The sequence below is a fragment of the Epargyreus clarus genome, unplaced genomic scaffold (genome assembly GCF_041222505.1).
Source record: "Epargyreus clarus isolate Ecla_fem2 unplaced genomic scaffold, WU_Ecla_fem_2.2 ptg000012l, whole genome shotgun sequence".
Classification (NCBI taxonomy): Eukaryota; Metazoa; Arthropoda; class Insecta; order Lepidoptera; family Hesperiidae; genus Epargyreus; species Epargyreus clarus.
Window position 1 is genome coordinate 5,512,393 of NW_027332220.1, and position 13,341 is coordinate 5,525,733.

At 35.2% G+C, this 13,341-nt stretch overlaps 1 protein-coding gene across 1 annotated transcript; it reads right to left on the bottom strand.

Annotated features, from left to right (window-relative positions):
- Positions 1-5,861: 5,861 nt before the first annotated feature.
- Positions 5,862-12,466, bottom strand: LOC140746532 (alpha-tocopherol transfer protein-like). Its single transcript, XM_073078686.1, has 6 exons — positions 12,270-12,466; positions 9,554-9,710; positions 8,765-8,882; positions 7,896-8,030; positions 7,246-7,459; positions 5,862-6,435 (listed from the first exon to the last, which is right to left on the bottom strand). The coding sequence occupies exons 1-6, from the start codon at positions 12,430-12,432 to the stop codon at positions 6,281-6,283; spliced, it is 942 nt and encodes a 313-aa protein (XP_072934787.1). The 5' UTR covers positions 12,433-12,466; the 3' UTR covers positions 5,862-6,280.
- Positions 12,467-13,341: the final 875 nt, after the last annotated feature.

Consider the following 13,341-nt stretch of genomic DNA (forward strand, 5'->3'; position numbering starts at 1 on the left):
GTCCTTCCCCGACCGTCGGGAATAGCTAGAATTTCTTATTATTATACGATATCGGATATTCCAGTATTATTATTCTGCGATTCCTTTAGTAATTTTAAATTTCAAATATGAGTTAACTATATAAATTTTATTATTTTCCCTTTTTTGATTTTGAAATATCATTCCCAGGTTAGCCGTATTCAAATGGCGTGCTTTATCAATTTTAATTACTCTAATTTTTACTTCGTTAGTAAAATAGTGCAATAAACTATTTCCTAACTACTCCATAGTTTTCCATGTTCCCCAGGCGCAATATGCGTTCGAACTCACGAATGTGCCTCCATTACTCAAAGTCCGGCTAGCTACCGACCAACTTACTTTTTTCTCCTATTATACCATTATGCGGAATATTCGACCATTTCTCCCCAATCACTGCAATTGTGGTTTATAAAGGATAAAATGTTAAAGTGCTTATCAATTGCATATCTATAAATATGAAAATAAATAATTAAAAATAACCAAATATTTAATTTTCGACTTACTGTACTACTGTACTCAAATTGTAAATTATTTCGCAAAATCCTTCATTACATAACCTACATTACATTACTTATAGAAAAACATTGTTATAAAAGCAAAATAACCGACTAATTAAAAATATACCTCGCCTATGAAATTTATGCACCTGATTTCGAGGCAAACTAGAATCATCCTTAATCCTCGCTTCATTTTCATTAATTTAATTGCATATTGCTAAGTTTGAATACCGGATCACACAGCTATCATACTAGTATGCGCGTGTTTTGTACTAGTCGTAAATATTAATATTAGGATAACCGTTTTAAATTATTACAAGCACAATAATGTATTAAAAACAAAAAAAAAACACTAAAATAAGTGACAACATAAATTACACGAGGAATTCTACACCGTACGCAAAGCTACGTTAAGCTAAAGTTAAGAAGGTTTTACATAACCCTACCCGGATACTAATATCCCTTCAGATCCAGATACAAGTTTTGATACAGTCCGCTAGGGGCGCTGATTGGAAATGTATGGGCAAATACAAAAATAGTTATTTTTGTAAAAACGTAAAAACTTATACTAAGGGTACAGGACTTTATATGCTAGAAATCCACAGTTTCGTTTAACTTTTTGTCTGAAGGTTCGTACGATAATTCGGAAATTTCCTACTGTACTATGACAGAACCACGAATTCGATTTTGATATTGATATTTTACAGGTAAATTTTACACATGTGTAATTTTCATTATATGTGTTATTATATGTACTCTTATTATGAAGAATGTTGTTTCGTAACTAAGAATGACGTTGTAACTAGTAAAAATACTCACGATTTGAAAATTATGGCGCAATTCGTATACACATGTATATAGGTTTAAAAAAGAATAGATAAATCTTTACTTTAATATAATCGAATAATTAAATTCACAGAATAATTGTAAACATAAGGACATAATGTTTAAATAGTACATAAACAAAACTGTGTTTTTATCGTCATATTTTATCAGGCGCTAACTTATAGAAACATCGGTAACAAAATACATAAATGCCAAGACTAAAATTGAAGTATTTTTTTCTTAAGTATAATTTTTTTCCCGGTACGTCTTGGCCGGATATCTTAGCGGATAATGTAAAAACCTGCTTAGGGGAAAACGTAATTTACCGCCCGCCCTGACGTCACCTGTCAGCTAATTCTCAGGGGTCCCGTATATTCATATAATTGTACCCCGACTTGTAAACATGCGGAACCAGAAATTATGTCCTTTTTGTAAGCTTACAAATAAAACTAGTTGGGATATTTTTACGTTGTAAAATGCTTATTAAAAAAAGAGTTTTAACACAGTAATAATTATTGTTCCGAATGTTGTGATTGTGTAAGGGTTGGTTTCTTGAAAAATGCAGACAATTTCTTCTTGTGTGGTATTATTAGTTTATTATCGAAGAGAACAAAAATGATAGCTATTGAAGACCGTGAACCGCGGCCACCCCATTAGTCACCGATGACGCGACAAGCACCACTGATTGGCCACCTTTACCACACAGCTCCCTCTGGTGCGCGGGTTCAATATTACGCCTTAACAATTATCAGTTTTTTTTTAAATTGAAGTAGCACAAAGGTGGTGAAAACCTGTGTGGTTCGATTTCGGCAGCACCACCGCCACACCTATTTTTACTTAATAATTGTAGAATTAAGCGCTGCTGCGTAAGAGAGATATATTTTTCCGAGGCATTCCAGCTTTGTCCTCTGGATTAGCGGCGCATCTGTGGTCGAATCTAATCTGGATTGGGGTTTATTACAGATGTCCATGGAAGATAGTAGTCACTTGTCATCAGGTGGACTGCATGCTCGTCTGCTACTCTTATAATATATAAAAAAACGCTCCCTATCAGACGTCTCAAAGATTCAAAGTTCAGAAGTTTGCTTTCATAAAAATATATTTTAGGCATAAATATACGAAATAACAGATATGTGACTAGGTTTCAAACTCTAGACCTTAACCTTAAACTGGCCTTGTTCTTTTAAATATAACACGTTACGTATAGTTCGAAACCGGAACTCCGGATATTCTGGAACTCTTTATCGCATATCGACAAAAGATTTATTGCACCGATACGTAAGTTTATATCGATAAATTAGAACTAAAATAAGTGCTTTCGATACTGAACTTGCAATAAATATAACGGTATCGAGGAACTCGCCGTAAAATATTTATTGGATGTGCTTTAAGTTGCGTATCCACTGCATAGTCGTGTGAAAATAATCCATATCTATAATCCTGTCTTTATTTAATACGGAATGCTTTGTCTCTTTGCACTGCAGATGGTGGAAAAAAGCCTTTGTGGTTAGACTCCGGCGGCACCACCGCCACACCTATTTCTACCTAATAACTGCAGTGTAGGTGCTGCTGTGTTCCGGTTTGAAGGGTGTGGTAAGGGAGAAAGACTTTTCCGAGGCATTCCAGCTTAGTCCTCAGGGGTAGCGGCGCATCTGTGGCCGACCTCAGGTAGGAATATCTAATCCTATCTGGGGTTTATTACAGATGTCCATGGGTGGCAGTAGCCACTTACCATCAGGTGGACTGCATGCTCGTCTGCTACTCTTATATTATAAAAAAAAAGGAACACTAACACTCCTTTTCTGCCTAATAACAGCAATGTTCAGCGGTGCTGTATTTCGATTTGTAAAGTGTGGTAAGGGACATATACTTTTCCGAGGCATTTCAGCAATGTCATGAGGGCTGGTGGCACATCTATGGGTGATCTGGTAGGACTAATATCTTAACGGGGGTTGATTGTAGATCATCATCATCATCATCATCAACCCATTACTGTCCCACTGCTGGGCACGGGTCTCCTCTAAGAATGAGAAGGATTAGGCCATAGTCCACCGCGCTGGCCAAGTGCGTATTGGTAGACTTCACATACCTTTAAGATTTTTTATAAATCTCTCAGGTATGCAGGTTTCCTCACGATGTTTTCCTTCACCGTTTAAGCAAGTGATAATTAATTTCTAATACGCACATAAATTTGAAAATCAGAGGTGCGCGCCTGGGATTTGAACCTCGGACCCCTCGATCGAGAGGCCGCGTTTCTTAACCACTAGGCTATCACTGCTTTTTGTAGATTGTAGATGACTTATATAAAACTCACTATCAGGCAGACTGCATGATCGTTTACTACTTTAATATGAAAAAAATAAATCATATGTGGTATAGTCGGTATGGTTCGGAGATACTCACGTACGCACGGCCAGGCGGCACCTTTTAGGGGTGTGACGAAAGATTTTTTGGCACCTATTTTCAGAGGGCAGCTTTAGCCCACGCTTCACTTTTTGTTAAGTACTAGGTATGGTCTACGATTATCTACTTTGTACTACCTACGAAAATCCTTTTTGGCCCATAACTTTCAAATGGTCGTTTACACGTGGTGTTGTCGTTGTCCACCCAATACATACAGCGTTGCTAGACACGGGTCTCGCAAAGTAAGAAGGCAATCCTTCTTAACACGCCCTTAAAAACTTTTTTTTAATATAAGACGCTTTCTACACTCACAGCCCCACACTAAAATTCCCTGTGTCGCGATTGGACACATACATAGATGAACACTAAATCACTCAGATCACTAACAGAAATCTAAATTCGTCATCTGAATGACGAATTCCCCCCGCCAGACAAATCCCCAGCCAGCCAGAAAATTTTCCCCGGCCAGACAGATATCTGGCCGGGGATCGAACCCAGAACCCTCTGCACGTCAGACCGGTGTAATGACCGCTCCGCCACGCGCCTCATCAGTTCCCAATCAAATAACCAGTTAACATAATACCCGGTGTACATACTTCTTAAGTCGAAGCAGCCACAAAAGTATAGTTTACTGCAATATTGAGTATTTCCTATAGCACTCACGGAACAATGTGTTCGAGATGTGAACTCAGGTGTATATTGTTAGTTATTTCCGCTATTCCGTAGATACTACCTTTAATAGTAACTGGTTATAGGGGAGACCGGAGTGGATCGGAATATTTTTGGAATCTCAAATATAATCAATATTTTTTATTTTATAGGAGTATAAGATGTGCATGCAGTGCAGCTGATTGTAAATGACTACTGTAATCAACTCTAGATATGATTTGATTCTTACATGAGGTCGGTCACAGATGTGCCGCTACCCCTGAGGAGTAAACTGGAATGCCTCGGGAAAGTATATCTCCCTTATAAGCTATTTTTAACGTAGCAATTGATATTACTGGTTTTGAAAAAGAATTCAACGTCCTCTACATAATCTTGAGATTTAAAAAGAACTAAGCCTTTGGACTCTGTCGCCCATCGACAACGCCCAAACTAAATTGGATCCTCCTCTATACAATTCATAAACTGCCATAAATCATTTGTCCATTATTATGTACAAATACCTATAATGTTACCTTCATCTTTCCCGTAAATAGGGCTCTTGTCAAATGGTTGTTTTCAGCTCACTAGTTTCAGGTAAAAAAATTCATCCGTATAAAAAAGAAATAAATAAGGGTCCCAGCTACTCGGCTGTGCTACAAGGGACGTGCCCTTTCCAATCGCCCTTTGTCTTATAAATCAGTTCCTAGAACTAGGCTTCGAAAGTTCAAAGGTACAGAACTTAAGTGGAACACTAACTGTAATTAATTTCTCTAGAAACGTCGATTGGTAATCAGTTTCAGAAGTTTCTGATGGTTTATGACGGCTTCTGGCAGTCCTCAATTGTTTATTACTGAGTTGAAAACGTTTGTCTGGAAAATTTAATATTTTAATAGTTGAAGGTGGTAGAAGCCATAGTTCGTCTCTGGAGGAAGCATCGCCACATAGCAGTAATTAGGCAGAAATAGTTTGACCAATTTCAGCAGTGTTAAGCGATGCTGTGTTCTGTACCCTTACCATGAGTTTTTACGTTTTGACAAATATTACTGTTTTGGTATTTGTTTACGTATTGCCCATACAATTTCCAATCAGCGCCCCTAGCGGATTGTATCAGAACTATGGTGTCAGTAACGTAACATTAAATGTCTTAATTTACAAAATAGCGCTTTATGTTTTGTCACTCTTTTTTGCGAACATGTGAGGTACACACATAGACTTGAGCACTTACTTATTGTTACGTTTACTCTGTCTACGAAGCAAACGGAGCAGAATAATGGATTGAGTAAACGTAAAGTAAAATTGTGGGATGTTTTGAAAACTCATGGTAAGGGTACTGGTTTGAAGAATTTGGGTAAGTATGGTAAGGGTATTTATTTAATAATAAAAAGTAGCAAAACATGTAGACCATCTTATTACATATTTTAATGAGCTTAAATAAAACACAGTGTTTGAAATTATTTACCATTTATTTATCCACGCATTTATCATGACAGTATTTAATCCCATGTACAATACAAGCATCCCATTCGGCAATGACACAATGTCGACAAGCAGTGGTTGCGTGTGGTTACGATGTGGCTTGTACCCCACACTGTTGATTTCGATGGCAAAATGTGGTTTACGTCAGTCACGTGGACGATATTTCTAGTATTTTTTATTTCTAGCCAATAACCAAATACTAATTCATAGCTTGCTTCGTAATCGGTGTAAAAAACGAACTTCCATTCCTTAATTTACTCTTTTAGGGGTTATTTTCTAAAAAAAAACTGAGCAGAATTTATATTACTCCTAACAAGCTTTCAAAGCCTATTTTACCCTCTTATGGGAACATTATCAAAAAATCCTTAAATCATAATAGTTATCCCAATATCTGTTTTATATACAGATTCTATCTAATCCACGGTCAACAACCTGAATGTGCCAGGCATACCAGCGTATTGTTCGTTGAATTTGTCTGTCTGTCTGCATGATTCATCTGTACCAGCTTTGAGCATATCACTTAGATGCTCTATGTGTTCTTTGGAAGCCAAAAGATCCAACCATTCTTCTGTAAAATGAAAATCAACAATCTCTTAATCTTTTTCTAGCATTCATTGACAAACTAAATTGACAGAGTAATCATGGAAATAGTGCTGAATGCTATTTATGACTCATCGGAAGGTATATCATACATAACTTGATAATGTTTTGAATTCTCCAAAAAAATCTTTCCCTTGCTACAACTTAGTGTAACGAAAAATGTTCGGGCGAATAACTATTGATTTATTTTTACTATTAGACAAAAGGATTGCAGATTTACATGTTCAGGCCACTTATTATCAGTATGCTCGTAGTATAGATGCAGTTACTTTTACGGACTATAACTTATAAAAAATTACACTGCACCTTCGATTCAAATCTTCTTCGAAGAGATCTATTGCTCGGTTAGTTACTGATATCCATGGATACACAGCGACTACATAACATCAGGTATGCTCAGAAACAATGTCATGCTAATATCTAGACCGGTACCGAACGTTACGTTTTAAATATAGGAGTAACAGACGAGCATGCAGTCCACCTGATGGTATGTCGCTACTACCCATGGACATCTGTAATCAACCCCAGATAGGATAAGATATTTCTACCAGGTAGGCTCAGATACGCACGCCGCTACCCCTGAGGACTAAGCTGGAATGCCTTGGAAAAGTATGTCTCCCTTACCACACTCTTCAAACCAGAACACAGCACCGCTTAAAACTGCTGTTATGAGGCAGAAATACAAAGGGTCTACCACATTCTAACCTTCTTCTTCCATTCTAAGTGTTTTGTATAGATTTCTTTTCAGTGTCAACTTACTTTTAACATCGTTACTTACCAAAAAGAATCTTTAAAGGTCTTTCTTGACCGCCGTAATCAGATGGTAATATTTCAAGGGGAACAATATTCGAAATGGGCTCCAAAGTCGTATAAGAATGTATGCGATTTGCTATTTTTGGACTGGTTACTTGTTTTAGTATCGTTACGAAGGAGTCTACCAGCTTTGAGGGCGTGAAGATATGCATTCCCTTTATTCTCATACCGAAACCTTCCTGAAAAAATATATAAAAAACTTGTCAGTAAATAAAGTCACACTATACTGTCGCAAATGACGCAGACAGTAAACTTGTTTTCGTTACTGATATTACTTTCGTCACTGAGATAGATATATAAGTACAGGAAATATAGAAAATAGAATAGAATAGAATATAGTCACAGGTCCAAAACTAACCGTAAGATAACCGTGCCAAATGCGGAATCGTTTTCCTTTTTTGACGTCTTTTACAACTTTATGGAGAATTTTGGGGAAATTTCGTTTCCCAAGATGCATCGCTAATACGCATATAGAAATGGAATATCTGAGATGCATAAAAGGGAAATCCAAGACTCGTGTATAAGAAGTCAAGATATAAATTTAGTTTTCAATTCACTGTTTTAAAGCAAAATGGCAAAAAAATCTCCGTTTCAGATTATCATTCAGTAACTTACGATCATTATGGTTAATGCCTGTCGAATCTGCACGGGATTAAGATTTGGTAAGAAGTCCATTATGTTCATCTCGGTAAAATCCACTATAATACAGAAACCGCTGCAGTAGTCGTGCGTTTTCATGTATTCGCCTACCTGAAAATATTTTGGACAGGTCATTATAGGCACAAAAATTGTAGTTAGTTTCAAAATAATATGTCTTTGTCCAATTCTAAAGAAAGATCGCCATTCGCCAATAGAAAAAGTGATTTGTTTTGATTATCATCTTTGGCTTAAGATGACGAGATTCAAAGATGAGCATTTTCTCATGTTTATCAATCCAGGTTAATTATTCATCACTCGCCTTTATGGTAAAGGTGGTAAAGACCTTGATTAACTGAAGCTGCATCTTTATCACCTATTTCTGCCTTATTGTCAACTGTATCCGTCACATATTAATGCCTACTCTGCAAAACACAACTTACACTATAAATCTCCCTTATCAGTATATTTAGTGGGCTAAGGGAGACATACTTTTCAGAGGCGTTAGAGCTTAGTCTTCAGCGGCGCATCTGTAACAACCTCAGGTAGAAATCTAGTCCTATCTGGGGTTGATTACAGAAGTCCATGGGTGGCAGTAGCCACTCATAATCAGATGGACTGCATGCGCGTCTGCTCTTCCTGTATTAGAAATTATTTTATAAAAAAATGTCTTGGTTTAAAACGTGTGGTAAAACAGTAATCTAATATGAAGCTTTCCAATTTAGTTAGCATTCATGAAGTAAGTACTCCTTTAAATCCCCATACCGGCTCAAATTTTACAGTGAAAATTTTTCCTTATTTTTTATGAATTAACACTTTATTCATTTTTATCATTGTACCATACTTACAATCACGCTATACATATAGTAATTCATGAAGTCCTTAATTAAGTAGGCATTCTTGTTAATTTTGAGTATGTAAACTCTGTACAAATCCGGTGTCAGTTTTGGAAGAACTACTGCTGTTCTGAAATTAACAACATGAATAACAACACAGTGCTGAAAAGTGATGGCTAAAATGTTATTTTTTTATTCTTTGATTTCGAGAAGGGTTCTTGGCTATAGCCATGGCTATAGAACTATATTTCTACACTATTATGAATTAGACCTTCATATAACTTTAAAAATTACGGTTGTGATCATTTTTATCATAACAGTAACTATTTGGGATTCAAACCCCAAGTCTCCAAATAGAGAGACTTGATGTAAGCGATTTTATAAGCACTGTGGTGTTCTGGTGCTAGGTGATGGTAAGGCAGAGACGCTTGACTTGGTAAGACCCGATTACACATGTCCATATGTGTAGTAATCATTTATCATTCAGATGCAGTTTACCTCCTCGTATTCTATTTTTTTAATAAAGGAGTTGCAGACGAGCACGCTGTCCACCTGAGTAAGTGTCTACTGCCGCCTCTGGACATCTGTAATCAACCCCAGATAGGATTAGATATTACTGCCTGAGTTCGTTCACAGAAGCGCTGCTACCCCAGAGGGCTAAGCCGGGAACGCCTCGGAAAAGTATGTCTCTCTTACCACTCCCTTCAAACCAGAACACAGCAACGTTTAACTCTGTGTTATGAGGCAGACATAAGTGTGGCGGTAAAAAAGGATTCTTATCTCAATTTAAAAGAAACTTACATAACGTCAAACATGATCCCCATATCGGTTTTAACGTTATAGGCTCCAAAAAACTGTGGGAGAAGCGTTCTGAACGTGCAAGTTCGGTCTAATTGGGCCTTAGCTCGTTCTACGGACCCTTTGCAAGCAATGATAGTCGTCTCCAAGTAGAAATCAGCTGTAAACCAAGAAATTAAAATATATAACCAAAAGATTAAAAGAAATTAAGGTTAGAAGGAAATATGGTTAACTTTAGATGAAAAATGTCGAATCCGAAGAAAAAAAATTGAAGATACTTAATAGAACAGAAAATCATCGCGAAATCATTAATATTTAATTTTGTCATCATCATAAGCCTATTACTGTCCCAATGCTGGGTACGGGTCTCCTCTCAGAATAAGAAGCATTAGGCCATAGTCCTCCGCGCTGGCCAAGTGCGTATTGATAGACTTCACATACCTTTAAAAACTTTATTACGATTTCGCAACAAGTGTAAACGCAAGGGTAAACAAGTGCCAATTAATTTTAAATACGCACATAACGTTGAAAATTTTTGAAATAAAACTTTTAATAGTAGAACAATGTATGATCCGGCTTAATTACTTAATCACAAAAAACGTGTTACCATGAAACTTCTTTTGTTAACATCAACAAATTCTTAAAATTGTTATTATGTACATATAATTTACGTGTTTTATACTGCTAGTTAATGTTTTATCTTATATCTAGGTAAGTAGGTTAAGAGAGTTACAAGTTACAACATAGACTTAGATTTTTTTCGATTCTACATCAGTGCTGCGTCCGCACATTTGCCACATCGTCACAAATTCAACCGTGTGGCTGGAGTATTTGATTTGGTTTGTGTAGATTTGCAAAACCTAATAGCATAGATTTTAATCAAGTCAAATATTTTTTTGTAATATACAAGAAGCACAAAAGCATGCAGTCCACATAATGGTAATTGGATACTGCCGCACATGGACATAATAATATGTAATAATCAATTCCACATAGGATTACATTCATTCCTACCTGAGTTCGACAGATTCACCGCTACCCCTGAGGACTAAGCTGGAACGCCTCAGAAAAGAGAAGAAGGGTCAAAGAGGGTTCTACGAGTACACCTTAGGGTAAGGAACCCTAAAAGTATATTTAATTCATTTCTCAGAAACGACCCCTATCTCATTGACCTTCCATTATATTTCGGGTCTGGTTTTAAAACATCTGAACTAAAGGAGCGTCGAAACGGAAAAAATCAACAATGGGAGTTTTCTCATGCCGGCATAATGCTGTTTCGTGTGATAAAATAATGCAAAAAATACTGATAGAGTGAAAAAATGGAGAATATAATTCAAATAATGATATTACTTGAACAGATTTTTATTGTAAGTCATTTTAAATTGTGTGTTTTAAGAATCTTAACATCACGGCCATATATTGGACAACAACGGGTCCAAACGCGTTTTGATATTTTGGAATGCTTAGGGAATAATTTTGAAAGAATTGCTTTAATTATTAATATAAAAGTGTAACATTATCTTTGGTGTGGTAAAATACAATATTCATTTATTGCACTTTTGTACACAAATATTCTACAAATTTATACCGTCCTCCGGCTGATAATATAATATAGGGCAAAATCGGGATAGATGCCTTACTTATTGAAAGGGAATCTCAAATTGGAAACTATTAATTCGTATGATTATAACTATTGATATTTGTAGTACATTATGGTCTTTAGCTTTAATTGCGCGGGAATTGACTTTTTGCGGAACTATTTTTATAGATGCCCCATGACACTGCTAAGGAGGATATAAGCCCCATTAAATATGTAAAAATATTCATAAATTATCTTTTTGTCATTCTTAAAAATATATACGATACGCGTAAACATAATAAATCTTAAGCATTTATCTAACAAAAAAGATATTAAAATCTTAACACGTTTTAAACATCAGTAACTTTTAATAATCTTATTCGTAAAGTAAGCCTAATTAATTTTATAATCTAGTTTTTAGGCGCATCTTCTAGTTGATTTAAATGTTACCTTTGGGTTGCAATTGTCAGAAGACGCAATTTTATTTTTTGGATGTCAAGGGTAGGGGGTTAGTGCAAAACTGAATGTTTCAATCATTTATATGTCCTGTCAGGCAAACTCTTCGTCGAATAGAGAATATATTAAAGAAAAAGTTTATCTACATTAAATACTAAAAGTGTTAAAAGTATTTATTATAAAAAGATTTAATTTGATATGATATTGTGATGATAAGACTTTTTCGTAGTTGAAACAGCTTAGGCAGCGTACAGCGAAAGCAAAAGTTATTACTCACTTGAAACGTATTATTATAAATGTAGCCAAATTACGCAATATGTTTAAAAAATAGAGTGTATGTATTATTTTGATGTATAAAATAAAGTACCTACTGAAAATTTCCATCCAGATCTGATTAGCGGATTTTACTTTACAAATAGCTATAAGACGTCCATCCATCCTCTAAGGATTTAATAACAAAACAATATTGCAGCATTTATTTATTCCTTTGAATATCGGATTATACGTATCATTGTAACTTTTTAGTTATTCAACAAAATAATGAGACAACAAGTTATAGATATGGTATAAAAAAAAACCTCTACAATATTTTATAGTCCTTATAGTTCAGGAGTTAAACACAAAATAAAAATAACAATTTAAAAATATTTAACATACTAGATAATTACCAAAAACTAAACTTACAAAAATCCTTCTTTTTGAAATGCTGCTGTTTCTGCACCCATTCCCGCAGGATCCTGATCGCGTCTTCCATCTCTCCAGGTTTATCCAGATTGTACTGCTTCCTGATACTTATGAAAGTATCAGGTCGATATTCCAAGTACTTGTGTTTAGGAATACACTGCATTGTGTACGGTGGTCAAAACACGACTGATCCACACCAAATTAATCAGATTGGGATCTGAGGTCACTAAATAAGCCAGTTGACGCAAGAAGGTTATGAGAAAACCGGCTATATATTCATAAAAAATAACAATACATTAGTAGCCTATAATTTCCTGCTATACAATTACATATTTATATTATGTAAACTTGATGCATGCGACTGATATCATTTAATTTATTACATTTTTCTAACATAAATATTATTATTTATAATATTATGAATTATGTTAGCATTAAAATTACTTTTTTTGGTTTTATGTTTTTTTTTTATTTATAATATCTTTAAATATATCGCTATTTGTTTATATTTTAAATGTTTTACGAATATATTTTTACATCTAAATATACAGGGTGAATTTTTAAAACGGGCCTTCAGGGCCAAATCCGAAACTATAAGGATTAGCTTAAAATGCTGAAAGGAGTTACGAGGCCGATTTTGATAAAAACTAAAACTGCATCATTACTTTTTTAAAATAACTTTTTCCCTAGCCGGGAATCGAACGAGTTTATTTTGAAAAAAATGGACCCTCTATATTATTCCACTATCTGATAGTGTCGCTTATAAGGATCAAAATCTGGAAAGTAATGATAAATGACAAACTAAATAAAAACCCTCAATTTTAAGAAAATACATATTTTTTCATATTAATTTGGCAGTTAAGTTCCCGCCATTTATCAATTTAAACATTTCGTGTATTAACATTTTGTTTGGCTCAATGTTTCTAATCATTCGAAATGGACGTTTTGTTTCCCAATAATTTATATTTTTATGTCCGACTTAGCTAAGGTTATTTTTAGGACCATTAAAATAGATTTACTTGCTATGGGCGGAGTTTCGTTTAATACAGATGTAAAGTTGACAATTTGCGAC

Coding starts and splice junctions, on each gene's coding strand:
- LOC140746532 (XM_073078686.1), bottom strand. CDS start 12,432: ATGCAGTGTATTCCTAAACACAAGTACTTGGAATATCGACCTGATACT. Junction 8,031..8,764: donor ACTATATGTATAGCGTGATT/GTAAGTATGGTA, acceptor AAATATTTTCAG/GTAGGCGAATACATGAAAAC. Junction 6,436..7,245: donor ACCTTTAAAGATTCTTTTTG/GTAAGTAACGAT, acceptor TTCATTTTACAG/AAGAATGGTTGGATCTTTTG.